The sequence below is a fragment of the Thunnus maccoyii genome, chromosome 23, assembly GCF_910596095.1.
Source record: "Thunnus maccoyii chromosome 23, fThuMac1.1, whole genome shotgun sequence".
In the NCBI taxonomy this organism is placed as follows: domain Eukaryota; kingdom Metazoa; phylum Chordata; class Actinopteri; order Scombriformes; family Scombridae; genus Thunnus; species Thunnus maccoyii.
In genome coordinates this window covers 25,020,716-25,043,248 of record NC_056555.1, presented here as the reverse complement: position 1 = coordinate 25,043,248, position 22,533 = coordinate 25,020,716, and the positions used below count along the sequence as shown (strand labels likewise).

The 22,533-nt window shown below is 39.0% G+C and overlaps 1 protein-coding gene across 9 annotated transcripts in view; it reads right to left on the bottom strand.

Annotated features, from left to right (window-relative positions):
• The window catches only part of eps8a (epidermal growth factor receptor pathway substrate 8a), a 49,604-nt gene that overhangs the window by 4,008 nt on the left and 23,063 nt on the right, over positions 1 to 22,533 (bottom strand). For 3 of the 9 annotated variants that reach the window (XM_042403068.1, XM_042403066.1, XM_042403067.1), the window contains 19 exons: positions 22,148 to 22,215; positions 21,805 to 21,966; positions 21,564 to 21,713; positions 21,095 to 21,177; positions 20,879 to 21,018; positions 19,720 to 19,796; positions 19,300 to 19,426; positions 17,949 to 18,037; positions 17,777 to 17,851; positions 16,875 to 17,020; positions 15,901 to 16,084; positions 15,683 to 15,813; positions 14,574 to 14,685; positions 14,188 to 14,328; positions 13,090 to 13,113; positions 12,441 to 12,687; positions 10,694 to 10,880; positions 9,875 to 10,007; positions 679 to 5,106 (listed from right to left, as the gene is read on the bottom strand). In XM_042403068.1, coding sequence (XP_042259002.1) covers positions 4,996 to 5,106; positions 9,875 to 10,007; positions 10,694 to 10,880; positions 12,441 to 12,687; positions 13,090 to 13,113; positions 14,188 to 14,328; positions 14,574 to 14,685; positions 15,683 to 15,813; positions 15,901 to 16,084; positions 16,875 to 17,020; positions 17,777 to 17,851; positions 17,949 to 18,037; positions 19,300 to 19,426; positions 19,720 to 19,796; positions 20,879 to 21,018; positions 21,095 to 21,177; positions 21,564 to 21,713; positions 21,805 to 21,966; positions 22,148 to 22,215 — 2,387 coding nt within the window. In that variant the 3' untranslated portion in view covers positions 679 to 4,995. Of the gene's footprint in view, positions 1 to 678; positions 5,107 to 9,874; positions 10,008 to 10,693; positions 10,881 to 12,440; positions 12,688 to 13,089; positions 13,114 to 14,187; positions 14,329 to 14,573; positions 14,686 to 15,682; positions 15,814 to 15,900; positions 16,085 to 16,874; positions 17,021 to 17,776; positions 17,852 to 17,948; positions 18,038 to 19,299; positions 19,427 to 19,719; positions 19,797 to 20,878; positions 21,019 to 21,094; positions 21,178 to 21,563; positions 21,714 to 21,804; positions 21,967 to 22,147; positions 22,216 to 22,533 lie in introns of those variants that run through there. The other 6 variants (XR_006093846.1, XM_042403069.1, XM_042403072.1 and 3 more) reach the window with 6 other exon arrangements.

Sequence of the window (22,533 nt, the reverse complement as noted above, 5' to 3'; positions counted from 1 at the left end):
ACAGTGAAATGTTTAAAACGGTAATATGACGAGATTAAAAGTTTGAAGACAGCTTGTTCACCAGCTATCTGTCGTTTACTCTTGTCAACCGCTGAGTATCCAGCTAGCTAAGATAATTTACACGAGATTCTTTATGTAAAAAGTACACAGCCCACTGTCTATTTTTCAAACAACACAGTTAAACAGAGCGGAGTTCCTTCTTCAACGAAACAATTTTTGGACAATCAGACAGACAGAGGACATAAGTGACATTAAGTGAACATCTGAAAGTTTCTTTGTTGTTTAAATTTACAGTAAGAGCTGATCGATTTTAAAGGTGACAGATAAACAGTTGCTGACTAGAAATATCACGCTCTGTGGCTTGTTAAGACACTCAACCCTATTTTATAAATAAAATAGTGGCTTTTGCAATTTGGTAATGTAAACCTTCCCATCCTTCCCATCATTGGACAAAAGCAGCCAAATTTATTAAATGTAAAATATTTAAACACAAGCAGCCGTACAAGAACTGTCTGAGTAAAATAAAGTCTAAAAATGGACAAATGATTTTGGTAAGAATTATCTGATCAAAGAATAAGTAGACAAATCCTACTAAAAACTGGGTTTGTCCTGGTTTCCATTGGCTTTTCTTCAGCATAGTCCAGCAGACATCAGGGTCGGGGAGTATAAACACGATGATGACATTTTTGTAAATGTTTTATTGCAGAATGAGCAGATTTATATGGAAAAGGCACAATGAAAACTATACACGTACAAATGCATTTTTGTAGTGAATTCTCGCTAACATTTCTTTCTGATTGGCTTCTAGAACTGTTTGAGTACGAGGACAGTTCACTAAATAAAGCAACTTTACTCTGTTCTCATTAACAGCAATTATCCACAAACTGTAAAACTACCCAGCTTTAATCATTAATGTTATTACAGTGTTGTGCTACAGTTTCAGACAGACATTTTATTTGTTTTTTCCACTTTTCACATCCTTTATAGTCAACCAGGAAATGTCCCCAGAAACTTAAGTGCATAAGTGTAAAACAAAGTCAATACAATCAATGCGACAGTGAGTAAAGAGTGTACTGGCTGATTTTTTTATATGCAAGCATATACAGTACATATTTAATATATATATATATACACATTTTCTCCAGCTACAGTGGATGATCTGGTGCTTTAATCAAAAACAGTCATTGTGTTATTAAGTTTGTGTTTGTAGATTTAATCTTTTTTTGCTCGCTGATGGTTTTCCAACATTCAACCAACTTCTTAACAGCTTTTGGTCACTGTTTACAAGACAACATATACAGATTACGAGTTTACTGTAAATTCTCAAATAACATCCAAGTCTGAGCAAGTTCGTGGCCAGCACGAACAAATGAAATCCAGGTAAAAAAAAAAGAAACAAAAATAACTGAATATTGGGAGAATTACCTGTACTATGATGTCTCATATGGTAAATTAAGTGTTGAGCAATGTACATTTCCAACAACAGAGTCAAGTCAAACTCACCACTTTCTCTTCTGTCTTTGATACAGTTTTCATTTGCTATTTTTTTTCAATTCTTTGATTTTTTTTTTTGATTGTCCTCAACAAAACTCAAAAACTTCCCGTTAATTTTTACACTAAAAGTTCACCTTGAAAGGTTGGGATTATGCTCATTGGGCAGCATTGATGGAAACATCAGAAATAGTTCAAGTTCACTGACAGAATTTAACATTGATAACAAAAACAGCAAAGTAGAAGTGATTGGAAATATGAGTGATTCAAAGCGCAAGTGCATTTGTGCTACACTTGGATGGAAACTTGGCGAGCGTTGAACAGCAGTGAGTATGACATGGCTGTTGTAGAAATGAACATTATACAACATTGTACTGAATTTATCAAGACAGCAGGTAAACATGGAGGAAGTGATGAGCTTGCATTAACTGGCAAACTGGAAATAAAATAATAAAGGTTTTGTTCTCTCAGTCATTGGGGCAACTATTTGAGAATTTACAGGATATTGAGAAGCAGAACTCCAACTACACAACTGTTTAGTGTTTTGTCCCATTAGTCAACTTACTGAAGTGATGGCAGCCCCGATGTGTTAGATTAGCATCATATTATTGTGTCCAGCACTCTACGGCTAAAATAAGTAGAGCGACAGAAGCTCTGCTAACTGTCAGAAATGCTATAACAGCTTTTTTTTCTTCAACATAACTGAAAAAGAGAAAAGAAGTGTTTGACACTTTGTCTACTACAGAGCCAGAGATGCTGCAGCATTTAGTCATGATGAGCTGGATGAATCACTGAGCCGAAACGTTTCTCTTGCTACTGTTAGATCACACCAGCATTTAATTTAATTAATTCCTTCAGAACCACAGCGAACAGAGGATTTTCTTGCTGGGATTGAAAGTAAATTTGCGGAAATTTTTACATCAACTTAAACTCCATTTTGGTGATTTTTGACCTGTGGATTTGCGTAATTGACCAATAGCAAGTCGTCCTGACAGAGCTGACTTTTGAGGGACGGAGAGCGGGAGAGTCCAAAAATGGAGGAAGCTATCATAGCTTATTAGCTGTGTTGCTAACATCCAGATTTATTGAACTGGGTATGGTACTCTGTAGTACAATGAACTGTCCTGTTAGCAACTAAGCTATGCTAACGGGCTTGCTAACTCACCGTTAGTTAACGGCACAGTACAGAGAAAATAGTAAGAAGCAGGGAGAACCGTTGTGACAATTAGTGGTTAGCTTGCCAGCTAGCTACAGCAGTTCACCAACTAGTCATATGACTAGTCACTACGTCACCAAGCTTCTAGAAGAGTTTTTGATTGATTTCCAAAGCAACTTTAAAAAGGAAATAATCCATAAACACTTCCCGTTCTCTCTGCAGAAAGCAGTTTAAATAGTAGCTTACTTACATTTTTTTTTTTAACGTGCATTAATTTGGTATTTTGTCCACAAAACTGCCAAACTGTTACATATTATTTAAGATTAGTAACCATTCAGTCTCAGAGCTTTTACAAGTCGTCATTAACTGACTTTAATAACATCAGTCAGTCTGTAACTTAACATGATTAATAACAAACCGTCACTTTAATCTACCCGGTGACATATGATGACGTAAGATGACTAATGAAACTGTTTCTACCTGTTGCTGTCGGCGGAGCCTGAAGTAATCACATCCATGAAGTTCAAAGTGGGAGCTTCGCTGAGTCAGCAGACTACATTCATTTCAGAGTTTGGACGACCTTTGACCTCTTCAAGAAAGAGTCAGCAGAAACAGATTTGTAGCATCTGTACAGAGAGTTAATTAAACAACCTACAGTCATTAAAAATACTAAACTGTGATTCTGAATCATTCTACAGGTTTGATTCTTCGATCGCCTTCGGCTGAGAAACATTAACATTTTTATTATTGTGCAAAAATGCTGATCACCAAATCTAATATCATCTGGAAATCTGTTTCTTAATGATTGCGTCACTAACTCTAAATCACAGGATGCTCATAAATTAGACATTATAATAAAGTTCTTGTGCATTTCAAGGACAGAATTTTCACTTATTTGCTTTTTCAGCTGATCTGTTCTATCATCAATTTATTGAAGTTATTTAAACTTTTGGAATAACCATAAAATAAAAAGAGTATATATACTGTGAATATCATAATTCTCTTGGCCCAAATAATCTGAAATGTACAGTTATATTTACCAGTCTATGATCTAGAACAAGTATGTTCAGGCCAACATTTACTATGTTTTAAATTTCTTTTGTTTTCTGAATATATCAACCCATCAGTCATATCAACTACTAGCCCCAGTTTGTGCCTCTTAAATATTCTCATTACATTCAAGTCACAGAGTTTCAGTTTTTCTGAACAACACTGTAGTTTTGCAGGTGACCTTCAGTAAGATTTATAGTATCTAAATATTCCCTGGTTGGATATAAATACTATCTTGCATATACAAAATATGACCTTGTTGCAACAACATACACATAATATGAGTGTTATATATTACCGTGTTATAGACAGCATCTAGTGTGAAGATACCATTTATAATAAGTTGTGCTTACAAAACATCTTGTTCCCACAAGACCATTTGTATAAACAAGTTAATATCTTCTACATACAGGAAATATCTTTGAGGACTCTGTATTTTTATAACAATCTGGATTTGAAAAAACATTTTATCTGCTGTACGACTAAAGTGACATTTGTACGCCGTGAAAACATTTATCTTGTAGTTTCATCATCAGGTATCATCTATACATATACATTCTTCTTTTTTATATATATATTTTCATATAGCAGCTGAGAATAGTTGCTACATCAGTACGTTTTTTTTTTTATCCCTTTATCTTGAGGTCAAGAGTTAAGGGTGTTTTCTCAGGATAATTAAATTAATACAGATAAAATTAAAGTTTGTTTTACGTTGTACAAATCGAGCAGAGAGATGTGTAACCAGGTGGTCCAGAGTCACTGAGGGTTTCTAAAATACCTTCAAAGTTTTTTGGAGATCATCAGGGATTTATTTTTCAGAAAACAGATGCTGAACGCTGTGACTCAAATGTAATAAAACAAATGTGAAGCACAAACTGAAGCTAAAAACATACCAGCCGTTCTACAATTAATACTGAGAGGTTTTCGCTTTGGAAAATGAGCCACTGAGCAGCCTTTCTTCACTTCTTTTTTTACAAAACACCAACAAAACTTTTCAACATCTGTTGAAGAGAAAACATCATCCAGAATCCCAAAAAGTGTTCACATGAGCTTCAGGCAAACATGGCAGAATATTCTGTGTGTTCCCGACATACTGGACGGTCCAAAGGTTGTTTTATTCTATGGAGACGAGCTGAGGAGTTCCTGCCGGCGCCGCATGATCTCCACAAACTCTGCATGGTCAGCCGCCGCCTGAGGATCAAGAGTATGAGAAAACAGCAGGCTGCAGTTTGAAAAGAAATTTTAAAAAAAATGAAGTAAAGGAGGAAGGGAGGGGAGGAGGGAAGCCATGTGGATGCTCAGTGGGTGCTGCCTTCGTCAAAAGACTCCACCCCTGAATCACAGGTGCTGGCTGCCAGTTTCTCCTGCCGCCTCCTCATGATCTCCTGGAGCTCAGAGCCTGAACTCTTCTGGAGACACAGAGAGGGAAGACAGGAGGAGATGGAGAGAAAGGATCCAGAGAGCAAAAGGGAGGAAAGCAGAGCAGAGAAGCAGAGACAAACAGCTGGTTAGACGACATGAACTCAAAACACAAAATGGAAAAAAATCTTCATCTCTTGAGTCTTGCTGCTTTGAAGCGACTGAGCGTCTCTGCCAGCAAACTAGCGAGCGTCCTGCTGTCCTGCACTGCTGGAAGGCAGAAGATTTTTCAAAACTGATGAGAAAATCTTCTGGTTGTTCAGACACTGGCTGTGGTTACATGAGTCTATATCTAAAAAAATATCTCCCATCTTTGCATGAACATAACGAGCTCCCTCAGCCGAAACCAGAACTTCTAGGTTCTGTTCAAAAAGTAAGAAAATCTCATTCATGATCACATTTGAAATAAAAATCACTCAACAGTGTGTCGTCGTACTTTCTATGTTTAAAGGATCATTCTGGTGATTTTCTATATTTTTCGTCTTGTCAACAAATCTCATGTGTATCCAAACCCCTGATTTATACCTGATAATCTCCGTTATTAGTCTTTGGAGCCGTTTCTAAACAAACTAACGTGACCAAACTCTTCAGTAAACACCAGCAGCACGTGTGCAAAGAAAACAAATACTTAGAAAATAAAAAATGTTATTATTAGAATTAGATTTTAAAAGCTTCATGTAAAAACAGCCAGTGGTCTTCACAGATCTCACGAAGCGTTTGGCGTCTGCCGCTGCGAGCTGTAAAGAGCGTGAGGGTGAACGTTTCTACAGTCAGCTGGTTGAGTCAAGGTGCATGCTGGGTAAAAAACAAACTGTTTCCTCTCAGGCTTTCTAAACTGGTCACACAAAGATCTGTTAGACTGGTATACTGAGATATAAACCAGTCTCATTCAACTGGTCTGTAGTCTGATATAAAGTCAGATAATTTAAAAAAAAATTGTTGAAAGCAGAAATATATGGAAGACAAAACATGACTTATTCATCAAAAAATAAAATAAATGTTTAAATAATCACACAATTAAAATTAATACTTTAAGATAATTTGTATAAATAAACACTGAAAAAATACAGACATAATTAATATTATTAATATAATTAATAATTAATGCATAACTGATGTCTGATCTTTGTGCAACCGGCTGCAGGTGAAAAGGTGCTTCAAGCTTTTCAGGTAAAATAAAGTTTTAAAAGCTGATCCAGAGATCCCCACAGAAACATTATCACTGGTTTCTACTTACCAACACTGTTCACACAGGATCAATATCACAGCAAGGATATATTTTTGTTTAAAAATAACAAAATGTTTGGAGTGTTTAGTTTAAATAATAAATAAAAGGCTGTCGGTCTTTGGATTTGTAGGAATCTCTGAAAACTATGAACTACACAAACTTTACCTACATGATGAAGCAGAATGAAATCTCTTAGAGTAAAGCTTTATAGTTGCATTCTTCAAAAAAATATTTTTTTTTAAAAAAAAATCAGTTTTTGTACAATCTGGGTTTGAATATTTCCTATTTTATTATTCTTATCCTTGATGACAAATATAAAAAAAAAATATTTGAAAGTGAAAAGTGGGGTCGGGGTTGAAAATCAATTCCGTTTAGATTTTTGACCTACTGTACTTTCCGTATATTTGAATGTACACAGATTCATATTACAGAGGACATTTTGAGTGCATGTTTGGTATTTAGGGTTGGGAATCTTTCACTAAGTAGAAAAACGGCTTCTTATTTCAGGTTTTTACTGCATTCATGTTTTTAGTTCACTAGATTTCAATATGAAACATAACTTATAGATTCATATTTAATCAGTATTTAGATATATTTATATAAGTATAGGGTCAAAACTCTGATTGGGGCCAAAAAACAGGATCATGACATCACCAGAGAAACTAAAACATTATTGATGATGTACAAAAGTTGACATTTGGAACCTTTGAACCATTTTAGAATCATAAAAGAGATGAATCACAATCACATTTTTCTCCAACCCTTTTGTTTTGGCTTAAAATATAAGATAGTTTGGTTTCAAATCTATTGTTAAACTTTGTTTACATGCTGATGCTGTTGAATTTCCAAATCTTATCATTGAAGTTGGGGAGTTGAATGGTTTTAGAACAGATGTTAATGAAAATCAAACCTGTAAAATAAAACAACACCCAGATTGTACAAAAAACTGGTGTTTTGTCAGAATGAGTTGATGTTGAGTTGATGTGATGTGGCCATTCGGACCAACTCATACGATTAGCTTACTGCTAATCAAATCTAAACTTGTTCGTCTCTTCAGATCTCATTCCAGCCAATAGAATCTCTACATCCTGGTCTCTTTGGGTAGGGGGGGGGGGGGGGGGGGGGGGGGTCACAGGGAGACAGGTGAGGTTTAGAGACCTGGGTACAGGGTCAGAGGTCAACAGGCGTAGCGGGATGTTCTGGAGCTGGTTCATTCAGGGGGGTTTAAGGAAGTTTACTGACGCTACCTTAAAATGCTGCTACACATGAAACGAGTGCAGACTCGTCCTGACGGCCAGATTCAAGAGGTTATAAGAGAACTATAGCTGACGGCAACATGAGTACGACCCACAGGGACGAACAAGTCCCAAGTCAAGGGGATTAGTTGGTCCCCAACTTAAGTTCCAAGTAAAGACAGTTGACATTTCAAGTCAAGAACAGTACGTCTCAAGTTAAGTCAAGCCAGCTGAGCATCAAGTGAAGACCAACAAGTCCCGAGTCAAATCCAACAAGTCTTAAGTGCGACAAGTCCTTAGTCACAGCCAACAAGTCTCAAATCAAGTCCAAGTCGAGGCCAACAAGTCCCAAGACAGGAGAGTTAGGTGCCTAGTCAAGGCAGTTTAGTCCCAAATCAAGACCAACAAATCCCCAAGTCAGGGGGACTTGTTAATCCCCAACCTAAGTCCAAAGTCTAGTCCAACAGGTCCATGAATCAAACAACTTGATTGGCTGCTGTCGTATTGATTTAAAGTATTTATGTTTTTAAGAAGAGAAAGAGTCGGTTGATGGAAATTTTTTAGAAAATCTTTTTACTTTTGGACTTGGGGACGATAACAAGTCCCAGTGAAGTCACATGTGACAGGTGTCAAAGTCAAGTATTTTGGATTTTATCTGTGTCATCAGACTGAGAAAATCAGCTTGATAAAACCAAAAGCAAAGAGCCTTACATCTGATGGAATCTATTATTCCTTTAAATCTGGCCAACAGAACCGAGTCATGAACATCTGTATGTGAACACGATACCTTAATGAATGTGGTAACAGAATCAGAAGATCAAAGGAGGGTCAGAAGAAAACCTGCAGGTGGGAAATAGACACCACACACCAGACCTTGCCAGAGTTGGGGGATAGAAAACGTAAAGACAGAAACCCTCAACAGACCAAAGCTTCCAGATACAAAACACACAGCGACAAACAGGAACGAGCTAACATGCTACATAAACTATAGCTCTCAAAAACATATGAAAACAGAGATTTTAGAGGATAAGTGTATTGATATTTGTTTGTTTCAGCATAAACCTGTCAACGTGTTTGATAAGGATGCTTTAACTCGGTTCTTAAGGGGTTGTGACCAGTTTATGTCGTGATAGGACAACCTGTGGACATAAAAACTGAAGGAGAGAAGTCAACTACGTCTCCCAGAGTGCATTTCAGCAACAAACATCCAATCACAGAGATAGTTTTGGATGAATTCAGCAACTATGGAAACGTGTTTTGCTAAAAAACTCTACGGCAAAGCATTTTGAGTTTCACCTTTAACTGGCTTCATCTCCATGGCAACAGCAGCAGAGGCTCATGGGTGTTGTAGTATTTTTTTTTTTTTTTTTAGCTGTTGAGCTCGTCCCTGTTTGCTGCTGCTCATGTTTGTCTGATGAACCAGTTAGCTGACTGGAAGCTCTCTGATCTGCAAGAACTGTAGCCTGAGCTAACGTCTGTACAACACCATCCAATAATACCCAATAGTACCCAAAATATATCCAATAATACCAAATATATACCCAATAGTACCCAAAATATATCCAATAATACCAAATATATACCCAATAGTACCCAAAATATATCCAATAATACCAAATATATATCCAATAATACCCAATATATATCCAATAATACTCAGTACTATCCAATAATACCAAATATATTCAATAATATCCAACTATATTCAATAATACCCAATATATACCCAATAATACCCAATATATACCCAATAATACCCAATATATATCCAATAATACCCAGTATTATCCAATAATACCAAATATATCCAATAATATCCAACTATATTCAATAATACCCAACATATATCCAACAATACCCAATAGTACCCAAAATATATTCAATAATACCCAGTATTATCCAATAATACCCAATATATATTCAATAATACCCAACATATATCCAATAATATCCAGTAATACCCGATTATATCCAATAACCAGCTCACTCAAAACAGTTAAACACTCTTTAAGAAGCTTTTATGGATTTATGGCCATTTTAAAGACTGACTGACATTCTGACACTAAACTGAACTGAATTTATTATTTCCAACATCTATAATCTGTCTATAAAATAAAGACATTTTTCATAAATAACGATTCATAATCAATGATTGTTTCATGAAGCCATTACTGACATTTTTGTATGTGTTTTTTTTTTCCCTCTAAATTCTTAAATGAGATATTTAAGAATTTATTGTGATACGAATCTGTTTTGGTGACGGTGACGACATCACGTACGAGCGGCGACACCCACCTCCAGCGCCGCCTTCTGGACGGTGACCTGGCTGAAGACTCGAGCTCCATCGTCGGGACAAACCGTCTTCAGTTCCTCCTTGTTGAGGGAGAAGAGCTGAGCGCCGGTCAGCACGCCGAGGCTGGTGATGGTGCTGCAGGGAGGAGACGTCCCAAAATTTAAACCAAGCGTGTCAGAAGTTTGATATAAAAAGTCATAATTTTTATGTTCAAGGCGTATCATTTAAAGTCATCATTTTAACTTCTTGTGTCATAATTTTGGCTTAACATCCCAAAAAATTATTTTTGATGTTCTATCTCCTAATTTTGAATTTTGTCACAATCTTAATTATCTTGTAATTTTGACGTAGTACATCATAGTTTTGACTTAAAGGCCGTGTTCAGAGCAAATCAGGCGGTGCGGCGAAAACACCAGTCCTCCCATTCATTAGAATAAGGGTAGTGCGTTTCGTCTGCTGTGGCGCCGCACCGGACTGCAGCCGGAGAGTCGAGCCAGAGTCAACTTTTGGAGAAACGCAACCTGACGTCACTGCGGCTGCGGCGGCCAATCACAGCCGGAGATCAGACTGATCAGAGATGTAAACTCTGCCATGAGGGAGCACAAAGACGTTTCTAGGATGAGGGGAGGACATTTCTCTTCATCTGATAACGTTAAAAGTAAAGTTAGACTTTGCCGTCAGCTTCTCGACGAGAGAAAAAGAGAACCAACTTATTTCAGTGCAGAGGAGACAGTAAATCATGTCAGTGCATCAGCTCCCACTAACATTATATATAATAATACATATATAATAGAACTAAGTGTGTATGAACAGAGACTCACACTGGGCTGAAGCCTTTGGTCTCTAACCAGGCTTTGACCTCGTCTGCTGACGAGTCGTACGAGATGCTGGCGGACGCCAGACTGCTGCTGCTGCGAGAAGAAATCGGAAACTTCTTCTGAGCGCTGCGACCCAGAGTCAGTCTGTGCATCAGCTCGTCCTGAACCTCCTCCATGTTGGACTTCCTGCCTGCACACAGGAGCAGAGACAGACCGGTATCAACCCAAACTGAAAATATCTGTCTATATCTGATTATTAATGAATCATTAACGTCACTGCTCGGGGTCTTTTACTTTAAAAATCATTATATTAATAGAAAATACTGCAACTAACAATAACTTTTGTTATCGAGTTATCTACAAATTTTTTGTCTTGATTAATAATTTTGTACACAAAATGTCAGAAAAAAAAGTGAGAAATGCTTGTCACAATCACAAAAAAACCCAACTTAAACAAACATATTCTGTTTATTATCGAATATGACAAACTGTCTCCTTTGAGAAGCAGGAAAAATGAATAACTGCAGATTAATTTAAACTCTGGTCTCAATATCTGAAGAATGAAAACTGAATGAAGCTGCAGTGTTTTACTTCAATGCTCAATATCTCTCTAACATACCAAATATAATCGTAACACAAGGCATTTTGTTGTCATAGCAACCGTTTTCTGTAATACTACAACTTTTCCGCATAATAACTTTTCTCTGTAGATATTATGACTATTATTCAAATATAATGACTGTTTTTGAAATATTACAACTATTCTCTAAATATTACTGTGTTTTCTTAAAATATTACAACTTCATTCTCGTCACATTAAGACTTTTTCTTTTAATAATGTGACTCGTTGCACTAAAACTCGATCTAATCATTCCTCAAATATTACAACTGTGTCTGAATATTTTTTGAAAAATATTAAGAATTTGAAATTTTACTTGTTCTCAAACTAGAATGACATCATTTTTTAAAAAAAATATATCCACTATTCTCCAATATTATGACTTTTATTTCTGAAATATTTAATTCTGCAAATATTACAACTCTTTAATCTTGACATTTTGTTTTCTATTTGAATATTACAACTATTCTCAAAATGCCACAAATTTGTTCTCAACAACTTTCTCGTAATATTGCGACCGTATTCTCAGAGTGCTTTTATTTCATAATGTAGGCTGCTGCACTAAAATCCTGTAAGCAAAGTTATCATTTCATCAATATTCATTCTCTGAATATTATTGAAAAATATTATGACTAAAATTTTACAACATTGTTCTCAAAATGTCATGACATCATTTTCAACTTTACAACTTTTCATTCTTGAAAGTTTTTTTTTCCTCTAAATATTGTGAACGTCTAAATACTCAAAGACGCTTTACACAATAAATCAGGTAAAATAAAATAAAATCGCCAACAGGTAACATTTACATCCATGTCTGTCTGGATTCATTCGGCTCCTCAGAACGTTATGTCACAGTAAAGTTGACCTTTGATCTTTTGGATATTAATGTCCTCACTTCAGACATTTGTGTGAAACCCAACACTTGGACTCTTTGAACAACTTTGAAGAAATTCCCTCAAGGCGTTCCAGAGATATCACGTTCATGATGGGACGGACAGACAACCTGAAAACATAACGCCTCTGGCCACGGCGGTCGCCGGCGTGGAGACATAAAAAACGTAGCGAGACTGAAACACCGCCGTGCTTCACGACGCTGTGAGGATCGTTCTTTGTGTCCTGGTTTTGACTCACGGTTGACGGGGGCGGGTCTTTGGTTGTTGTGGTCTCTCATGGCGACGCTGCCGTTGTCGCTGGACGTCGTGCTGTTCTGGCGGCTCACCGAGCCGCTGCTGGTGACCGGCCTGGCGGGCTCGGCGGCCGGCGGCGGCAGCGGCGGCGTGGGGAGCCTGGCGGGGGCCGGAGGTGGGGGCATGGGGGCCGGAGGCATCGGGGTCGCTGCGGGTTTACTGGGGATGAAGTCCGTCCTGGTGGTCTGCTTCTGACAGAGGACAGAGGACGGTTCTTCAGAGGACAAATACAGATTTTACATGTTTACACTTCCTGCTGATCTACAGTGAAGTCTGAAGGAAGAAGACAGAAGACACTTCCTCCAAATACTGGATTTACAATCAGCAACACTTAATCACAAACATATTAATCAAGGTGATTATCCTTAAAGGGATAGTTCAGATTCTGAGCTCTTAAAACTGAAAATAACTTCATGCCATCAGTAGTATGAAGGAAAAAAAGCATATTTTTGTCATTTGGGTGAACTAACCCTTTAAAATCCTGACTGTGTTTCTGTCCAGTTACTCTCAGACTTCACTTAAACTTCTAAACCTGAAATCTATGAAGTTCCTTAAAGACGTGTTGTCTGTCTGTCTGTCGGTTTGTTGTTTACCTCGTTCAACTCTCCCAGTAATTGCTGGAAACGTGAAATGAAACAAACATAAAACATAAACATGGTGATGAAGAAACAGTGAAACATGATGTTTTATTCACTTCAAACTCTCTACAAACTACAGATACAGATAAATAATGTCTACTTCTGTAATGAGCTTCTATTACTTAACTAAACATAAAGATCATATCCTAAAAAAAACACTTAAAGGAGCAGTCTGACATTTACCAAAATCATTAGACAAGATTTAGGACATGGTTAGCCTAGCTTAGCCTAGCTTAGCATAAAGACCGGAAGCAGGGGAAAACTGTTAGCTTAGCTCCATCAAAAGAGAAAAACATTTGATTTACATGTTTTATGTTGTTAACAATGAACTAATGTTGAACTTTTAAGGAGTACAAAACCTGAGTCTGCATCTTAAAAACGCTCATTAGCTCATGGTGGCTAATGTTAGCAAACTCTGGGTAAATATTGCTGTATAACAGATGCACAAACCACTTTAATCTGTGCCAGCCAGCAACAAACTACAGCCATGTTTACACCTTGCATTTTCCAGATAATGGTGCACACATTAATGGGAACATTTTTGTATTTATTACATATAAATGGGAACATTTTTTTGTATTTATCGTTATGTATATTTTAGATTTTTTATTCTGTAACTAATCTCGTCTATATATGAGGAACAAATACTCTTCTTGGCTTGTGCTACTGTTGAAGTAGGTTTCAGTATTTAGGATTATTGCATAATTTCCCCATAATAGTCTCATTTTAGGGAGCAAATTCAAGACTTGCTTTGTTATTTGGTCAATTTTAGGAGGTTGGAACTAATCCTCATTCTCATCTGACTGATAAACTGTGAGACTGTTCCTTTAAGAGCAAGAACTGCAAAGCAAACAGGAAGTCGTGAAACACACACGCACATCCCTCGTCCTACCTTAAACAACTCAAACTCCTTCTTTGGCATCATAAGCTTCAAAACGTCAAAAAATAAAAACACATGACTGGAGATGAGACGGTGGTTTAAACGTGACATGAAACAAGGAGCAGGTGTCCCGGTGTGAGCAGGTGTGTGTGTGTGTGTGTGTGTGTGTGTACCTGGATGGTGTGGCTGTAGATGGGCTCTCCTCGGCCCGTCATGTCCACAGCTTTGGTGATCTCCAGGATGTTGTTTGGCACGTAGCCGAACATCCCGCCGCCGTTACGAACCTTCCACCACTGCTTCCTGTCATCGAGAACCTGACAGACCAACGTTTCAGTCAAGAGAACATCTACATCTGCTTCTAACTACAGTATAGTCTGTTATAAACCATTTATTAACCGTTTTTAGCATTATTTTTAACATCATTGAAACATGAACATGAATAAATGAGTGCAATTTAACACTACATAACGTAAATGACCTTTTAAGTCTGTACATTTTAAACCAATGTATAAAATAAATGATCGATTAGTTCAGAATTTCAATAAAAAAGCTCGTTTACCTCGACGACCTCGTCTTTGAGGACCGACAGCTCCGTGTTGTTTCTCGCCACAAAGTCATATTTGGATTTGGCAAACAGTTTCGGTTGGCCTCTGTCGTCAACGTCAAAACTTCTGAAACATATCAGCCAATCACATCATTAGTTTCAACCGATGACAATGTTCACAGAAACATACAGAGTCCAGAGAGTGTCAAAAAACAAAACAGAATATAGAATTAAAAAATTGTTATTATTATGAATTCAAAAGCACAAACGTATTAATTTGAGCTAACGGTTATTTTCATTATCGATTCATCTGCCAATTATTTTCCCAAACTAATTATTTTGTCTATAAAATGTCACAAAAAAGTGTAAAATGCCCATCAGAATTTCTTGAAACATAAATTAACATATTTAAATGTATTATTTTATTCAACCAAAAGTCCAAAACCACAAAAATATTCAGTTTATCATCAGATATTACATTTTAAAAAGCAACAAATCATCACATTTAAGAAAATGTCATCTGTGAAATTTTGGCATTTTTTACACGACTAATAACATATTCATCTGAGAGCATTAATTCATTAATTTCTGGATTATTTTAGGGCAAAAATTACTTTTTCCAGAACTCAACACCACAGTTTACTAATTTGTTATTATGTATGTTTACATTAAGTATTTATTAATTGATCCACCGTATATGTTTATTAATAGCTTCAGTACGACTACGACCAATTAACTTTAGGCAGACACACAGTAAACTGAACTAAGAAACAAATACTCAACACAATTTATACATTTCAACACACAAATACTTCATTTTGAATTTGGTGGGTAAACGTGATGACTTGTAATTATTAATTTAACGACTTTAACTACTGAAACACTGACTGCTAGTGGACGTGAGGAATGTTGCAGCCGAGGAGAAGTGTCCCAACTTCACACCAGATTACTGACAGATATTACATTTAAAAAGATGTGATTCAGAGAGAAAATTCAGCTTGAAAGATTTTTTATAAAAACAAGAATCAGTGGAAATATTGAAGAGATGATCAGGAGAGAGTATCGCAGTTAGAAACAGTGAAGTGGGAGCAGTTCTCCAGGGCGTCCTGTGACCTCAGAGTTACCGGTCCACATGGCGGCTGATGGCCTGTTTGAAGGCGGCCATGGCCGAGTCCTGGTCCAGAACCTGCATGCGTTTGTAGGCGGAGCTGAAGGCGTACCCGTCTGCAGGAGGGAACTTCTGCACCGTCGACTGCTGCAGAGAGACAGGAAGTAAAGCCGTGATTCAGGACGTGACGTTGTCGGGTGTAACGCGATGTAAACGCGGTCTCTGATGTCTCACCTCCTGAGCCAGTCGGAACCTCAGCTCCTCTTGTCTCTGGACGTCGGCGTTGGCGAGGCTCTCGGCCAGCTGACTCAGCTCCTGGTCTTGAGACGGGGTCACCGACGGCAACGCCGGAGGCTCCCAGCCGTCCCGAAACCTCAGCAGACAGGGAGGGAAGTAATGATCCTTCGGCCACTCCAACCTGCAGACACATTATTTCATCTTTATCTATTCAGGAAGTCTCGTTGAGATTAAGATCTCTCTTATCAAGACGGAGCTGAGAACAAGAAACATTCATAAGACAAGAACACAAAAATAAAAACATGAAAACATCAGATAATAAAGCTTCAGAGAGGAATATGTGAGGTTCAGTAGTTATTGTGAGAGAAGAGATGAAGCTTTATAGATAAATATCATGAGATGAATATTTCTTACCCAGTGATACAGAGAACAATGATGAGTACTATAGTTGTCTTTAGTGATAAAGTGTGAAGCATTGTGATAAACACAGAATATCTCCATCATCGAGTCAGACATGAAGGTCGACTGCACAACAGTTTGAAAAAGACAGAAAACCTTTAATTCTATACATGAAGCCGAGTTTAAGGTTTCATTTTTGAGTCAAATGTTGAATATGAAGCCTGAAGTGTTTGTATGACTCAGCGAGAGTGATGTGGAAACCATTTAAAGTGTTAATGGGAGGAGAGTTTGAGGTACTGGTGGCGGTGAAGAACACCAACTAACTGTTATACTGTTTTATTTTTGACGTTGGAAATAACAAACTGAGTCATGTTTGTTTTAACGAACATATTTCTTGACGGGAAAACACTGAACTGAATGTTGGATCAATAGATTATTATTATATTCATAAATCCAACAAGACAAGATAGAAAAGTGTGAAGCAGCAGATCAGTATCAGCATCTGACGTGTTTCCTTCCTCAATCACGTTGACGTTACTTGTGAACAGCTGTCGGACGCGTCATGACCTCACCTGCATTTGGTCCAACCGTCTCCCAGCGTCACCCACAGGTGTCTCTCCTCCGCTGTTCCCGAGGCGTGAAGGAAGTCGATGGCCTCTCTGGTCAGCAGAGGAACCACGACGCTGCGGGCCAGATCCACACTGCCCGCCTGGACCACCTGCAGGACGGGTGAGACAGGTGAGGGGACAGGTGAGACAGGTGAGACAGGTGAGAGGACAGGTGAGACAGGTGAGGAGACAGGTGAGAGGACAGGTGAGACAGGTGAGAGGACAGGTGAGACAGGTGAGGAGACAGGTGAGAGGACAGGTGAGACAGGTGAGAGGACAGGTGAGAGGACAGGTGAGAGGACAGGTGAGACAGGTGAGAGGACAGGTGAGGAGACAGGTGAGACAGGTGAGGAGACAGGTGAGAGGACAGGTGAGACGGATGAGAGGACAGATGAGAGGACAGGTGAGACAGGTGAGAGGACAGGTGAGAGGACAGATGAGACAGGTGAGACAGGTGAGAGGACAGATGAGAGGACAGGTGAGAGGACAGGTGAAGAGAACAGGTGAGAGGACAGATGAGACAGGTGAGAGGACAGGTGAGAGGACAGATGAGACAGGTGAGAGGACAGGTGAGACAGGTGAGATGACAGGTGAGACAGGTGAGATGACAGGTGAGACAGGTGAGATGACAGGTGAACAGACTGCAGATAAACGTCCATCTGAAGGAGGAAAAGTGTTTTTTCCTTCTTTACCTTCATAAAAACATTTGTTTTGATGAAATATTAAACTTTAAATGTAGGATTTCTTCACGTCACTCAGTGTGTTTTTCTACGGAAGCTCAACTGTGCCACAAAAAAGGAAAAACAGACGTAGAGCAGAGACAGAAAGAGAAAACGTCTGGATAAACAAGTAGATGTGTGACTGACCATCCTGAGCGGATTAAAGAGGAAGTGAATCAGATCCACGGCGCTGGGGTTCTGGATGTGATCCTTCAGTTTCCCCTGCAGACACACAGACAGACACACAGACAGAGTCAAACATCTGGACAGTAAAATCACGTCTTTACTCGTGCCATCAGAGGATCAGAGATGATCTCACCAGCTGATTGAAGGCGTGTTTGAACTTCTGCAGACAGTCGACGAACTCGTCCTCACCGGGAGGTTTGGACCGCAGAGTCAGGACGCCCTCTGGTGGACACATGACACACAGTGACTGGTTTCAGGTTGAGGCATGAAAACAAGTTTTATTTTTTTATTTATTTATTTATTTATTTTAAAGAGAAACATGAAAAAGGAGAGTTGTGGTTAAAAGATCCATCAGTTCTCAATGAAGAGTCAGAGTTAGAGAGTTAACGTCATAAATGTGCAGCTTGTATTTCAGGAGGCTGTAACGAGTCCGAATCAGGATAAAACAGGTTCTAATCTTTGACTTTAGTCCTGCAGACGTTTCAAACACACCAATAAACACTTTAACACTGAATATAAACTCATATTTAAACTCATCTTCAGAAGCTTCTTCCATCTTAAAACTCTTGCAAACTTATAATAATTGGTTGTAAAGTGTCTCATCTCACCGCCAGTCGTCCTGATCAGCACTAAACTGTTACGCAATGTTTGTTAAAAGGTGAAACGTGTCTCGGCCTACACATCATATTCTACAGACTGAAGACTGTGTTTGGTACAAATCCTCACAATAATCTCACAATAATCTCACAATAATCTCACCATAATCATTTTCATGTTTCAGTGAAGATGAGAATAATGATGCAGAAATTAATTATTCCCTCTAATATCACAATCCGACAGTCAAAATAATCACAATTAGATATTTATTCAGTCTTTCAGCTGTACAAGCTGAATGAAACAGAAACTATTTCACCAGTTAATCCCATGAAATGTGTTCATGCTGGAGATTATTTAGCGAGTGTATTTTGGTTTAATGTATAATTCTGACAGACTGCTGTTTAAGTTCACTGATTGAATCCTTCCATCAAAATATTCTTTACTAAGTTCACTATTGTTGAATGTTTCTGAAGTCCTGCAGCTGGATGTTCATCACCTGCAGGAGCTTCTTTCAGCTCTAAAATACTTAGTGAATCAGTCTCAGACTAAAAACGGAGGGTCCTGAAGTAAAGACGGACACAGATATTATTTTTAGTTTCTTCTAACTCTGTCAGCTAGCAGCTACTTTTAGCCTGAGAATGTTTGGATTCTTTTTTATTTGTTTTTAAAGCTCTGACTGGATCACTGCTCTTCATCACAGCTCCCAGTTAACATCCAGTGACTGACTCTCAGTATCAGATCCTCCATTCATACCTTTAAAATGTGACTCTCTGGTTGCTTTAACCTGACTGCTCATCTTCTGTTTTTATTCATGTTCTCTTGATCCAAAAACAACAACAACAAAATAAGAACATTTAAGCCCAGAGACGCCACCGAGGCCTCCTCACCTCCTGGACCTTTCTTTTTGCCTTTCTTGGTCTTCTTCCTTTTGGAGAGCTCGTTGAAGGCCTCGGCAGCTTTCTGCAGTTTGGTGACGAAGAACTCGATGTCGTCCAGGATGTGGTTCAGGATTTGCTGCCAAAACAAAACGTTTGTGTCCGTCATCTTTTAATGTTTCACCTTCAGGTTTGACATTTATTCTACTCTGATGATTAATGATTAAACCTAAACTAAACAGGGCAGAGCGCAGCAGCAACGCTCCCATATCTGACTTTATGTAACCAGATTTCCCCTCAAAGCTTCTGAACTCTGATTACATCCAAACAAAACTACATTCTTCAGTCGGCTTTAATCCTTTATGTGTCGTCCTGTGACCCGCGGTGACCTGCAGCAGCTGCTCTTAGATCAGCCGACATGAAGCGTCTCACCACGTCTCTGTCCACTCGGGCCGCCGTCATCTCCACCGGTCCGTCCTCGTCCAACAACAACTGTCTCTGCTTCTCGTCTGAGGACACAAAAACGACGTTGTTAAAAAGAGTCAGCGTGTTTCAAAAAAGGTAGAAGAAGAAAACAAACAGAAAGAAGTGAGGCTAGCAGACCTCTGTAGCTACATTAGCCGCTACTAAAATAACACACTACAATCTCCAACTGCATTATGGGTAATGTAGGCACCAGGTTCTTACAAGAAAGAAGGATTTGGATCCTTTATTCATGCAAGACGTCCTCGTATGAACAGGTTCGTTATTAAGAAAATTTATACACAAGTACGAACAAAAGTGTGAGTTCAGAGATGTTGTACGAGTCACGAACAGACTGACGTTCATCACAAAGGTGAGAAATACTTGTTTGACACAGACTTTGTCGACATTAAACCTGAATACTAAAAAGGAGCATTTCTGAGTTGTTGTTCTCGTCGTGTTTCTTCTTCTTCTTCCTCCGTTTCTCCTGCACGCACTGCCACACCAAGCCGGCGTTTTCACATTTAAACACTCTGGTGGACGTTTTGGAAAAAACTCCGTTTCAGTCTGGACGGACGACCGAAACAGAAAGAAGAGGATGTGTTTACTGGTTCAGCTGGTTTAGTGTGAACAGGTTTTTGTATCTTTTCATATGTGGAGTTATTTCACTTATTGTCTGACCTTCATATTTGGCTTGTTTTGCTTTTTCTTGTTTTATTGATCAATTTTAAGTTGCTGTTTGTGTTGTTGTTGCGTTGACGCAGGAAGACTAGCGAGCGTTATATGGAAGCTGATGGAGATTCAAATAAAGATCATTTCATTTAACATCAATCCGTGTTGGTTTCTTAACATCACAGTATTTTACTGTTTCCAGGATCCAAACTTTGCATCAAAACTTCTATTTTGCTTTGTCTTTTAACTGAAAACTCACATATACACTGACGAGCACTTTATTAGGAACATCCCATTAACATATATGAACTCTCCTCATGTATGTTAGTGGGGAGGAGTCCACCAGCAACCACTACCACCTCAATAATAATGAGTATTGGATGGATTAGATATCACAGGAGTTCCTAATAAAGTGCTCACTGAGTTTATATCCCTCCTGTGAAGTGACATCACTCACAGTCTTGCTGCTCATTGGTCCAGGCCGACCAGGCGGCCACTCGGCTCTTCACGTCCACCTGATTGGTCGTCGTTGCAGGGGGCTCGGGGGCGGGAGCGGCAGGGGGCGGGGGGATGGCGCCGTCGCTCTTCAGGATCATCCTGTAGACAGACGGACAGGTTATCAGCCAATCCGCTGTTTAATAAGAACTCAGACCGGTTTCTGATTGGCTCTTACTTGAGCGCCTCCGGCCTCTTCTTCACTTTCCCTCCTTTGGCATCGATCATGGCACTTTCAATGTCTGCTTGGATCAGATTCGCCTGAAGGGAAGTCGACAGACTCATTATTCAGACCCCAAGAGGAGAAAACACGTCAGACATTAAATATCTTATAACTTATCTTTATCATCTGGGACGTAAATGTTCCTTTATGTTCATTTTATCAGTAAAGGTGTTCCACAGGGCTCTATTCTGGGTCCTTTATTATTTACATTGCATCTAAATTACATCATTCTTCTTAATCTTTAACTGAAAATAACTTTCAAATATGGCTGCAATTAACAATTCTTTTCTCAATTAATCAGAAATATTCACATTTAAGAAGAAGAATCAGAGAACTTGGACATTTTTGGCTCAGTCTTACATATGTTACCGTATTTGAAGCCTCCGCTGGCTCTGAGCAGAGGAACCAATCACAGAGCGTTTACCTTGATGTCGTCACACTGGAACAGGTGGAGGTCGGCTTTGATCTGACCCGACTCTTTACACACCAGAGCCAGGATGGAGTCGTAGGTGCAGGCGTTCATCACCGCCTGGCAGTGCTGGATCGTCCCGACCGGGAAGTTCTCCAACTCGTTCTGAAAAACACACGACGGGGAAAACCTTCGTTAGTCTCGTCCCGCCGGTGACGACGACGCGAACGCGCGTCCACACGGAGACGAGTCTCACCTTCGTCTCCTGGTCGATGAGGCTGATGGTCTTCTCCTCCACCTGCAGCAGCATCTCCTGAGTCCACACCTTCCCTTTAGCGTCCAGCAGACGGAGACGGCGGATCCCGTCGTCCACCGTGATCATCCCGTCCTTACGGTCCAACACGAACGTGGTCAGATGCTGATGACAACACGGGGTCACACATAAAAATATGTAGTTATTTTAGTGCTTTATTCTCTCAGAAGAAACCAGGTAATTTACCATAAGTATCAAACTAATACAAGTAATTAATCAATAATGATTTGACGATGTTTAAAGTCGTTATAACAACATTTACTTCATGTGTAACGACTTGTCTCACCTCCACATGGTACTGCGACGTGTCCGTCAGGCTGTTGATGCTGGTTTTGGTGTAATGTTTTCTTTGTTCTGAGGGAGAGCAGAACAATTTAAAAAACAAACTCCTCATCATTGATCTTTTGACGCCATCTGGACACTTTATTTATACTGTTTTAAAAGACAGATTAGAGTCCCACCAGGACGTTATGTTTGTTTGAATTATTGGGGCCCAAAATGACTCAATTTTATTCTGGAAATTCTGGAAAACTGATGAACTTGGAGACGTTTTTTTGTTTCAGGAACTTACTGATAATCATCATCATCATCATCATCATCATCATCATAACCTCCTGGAGGGACCGACGGACTGATCAGGTAGATTTTATATGTTAGAGGGGAAACGTTTCA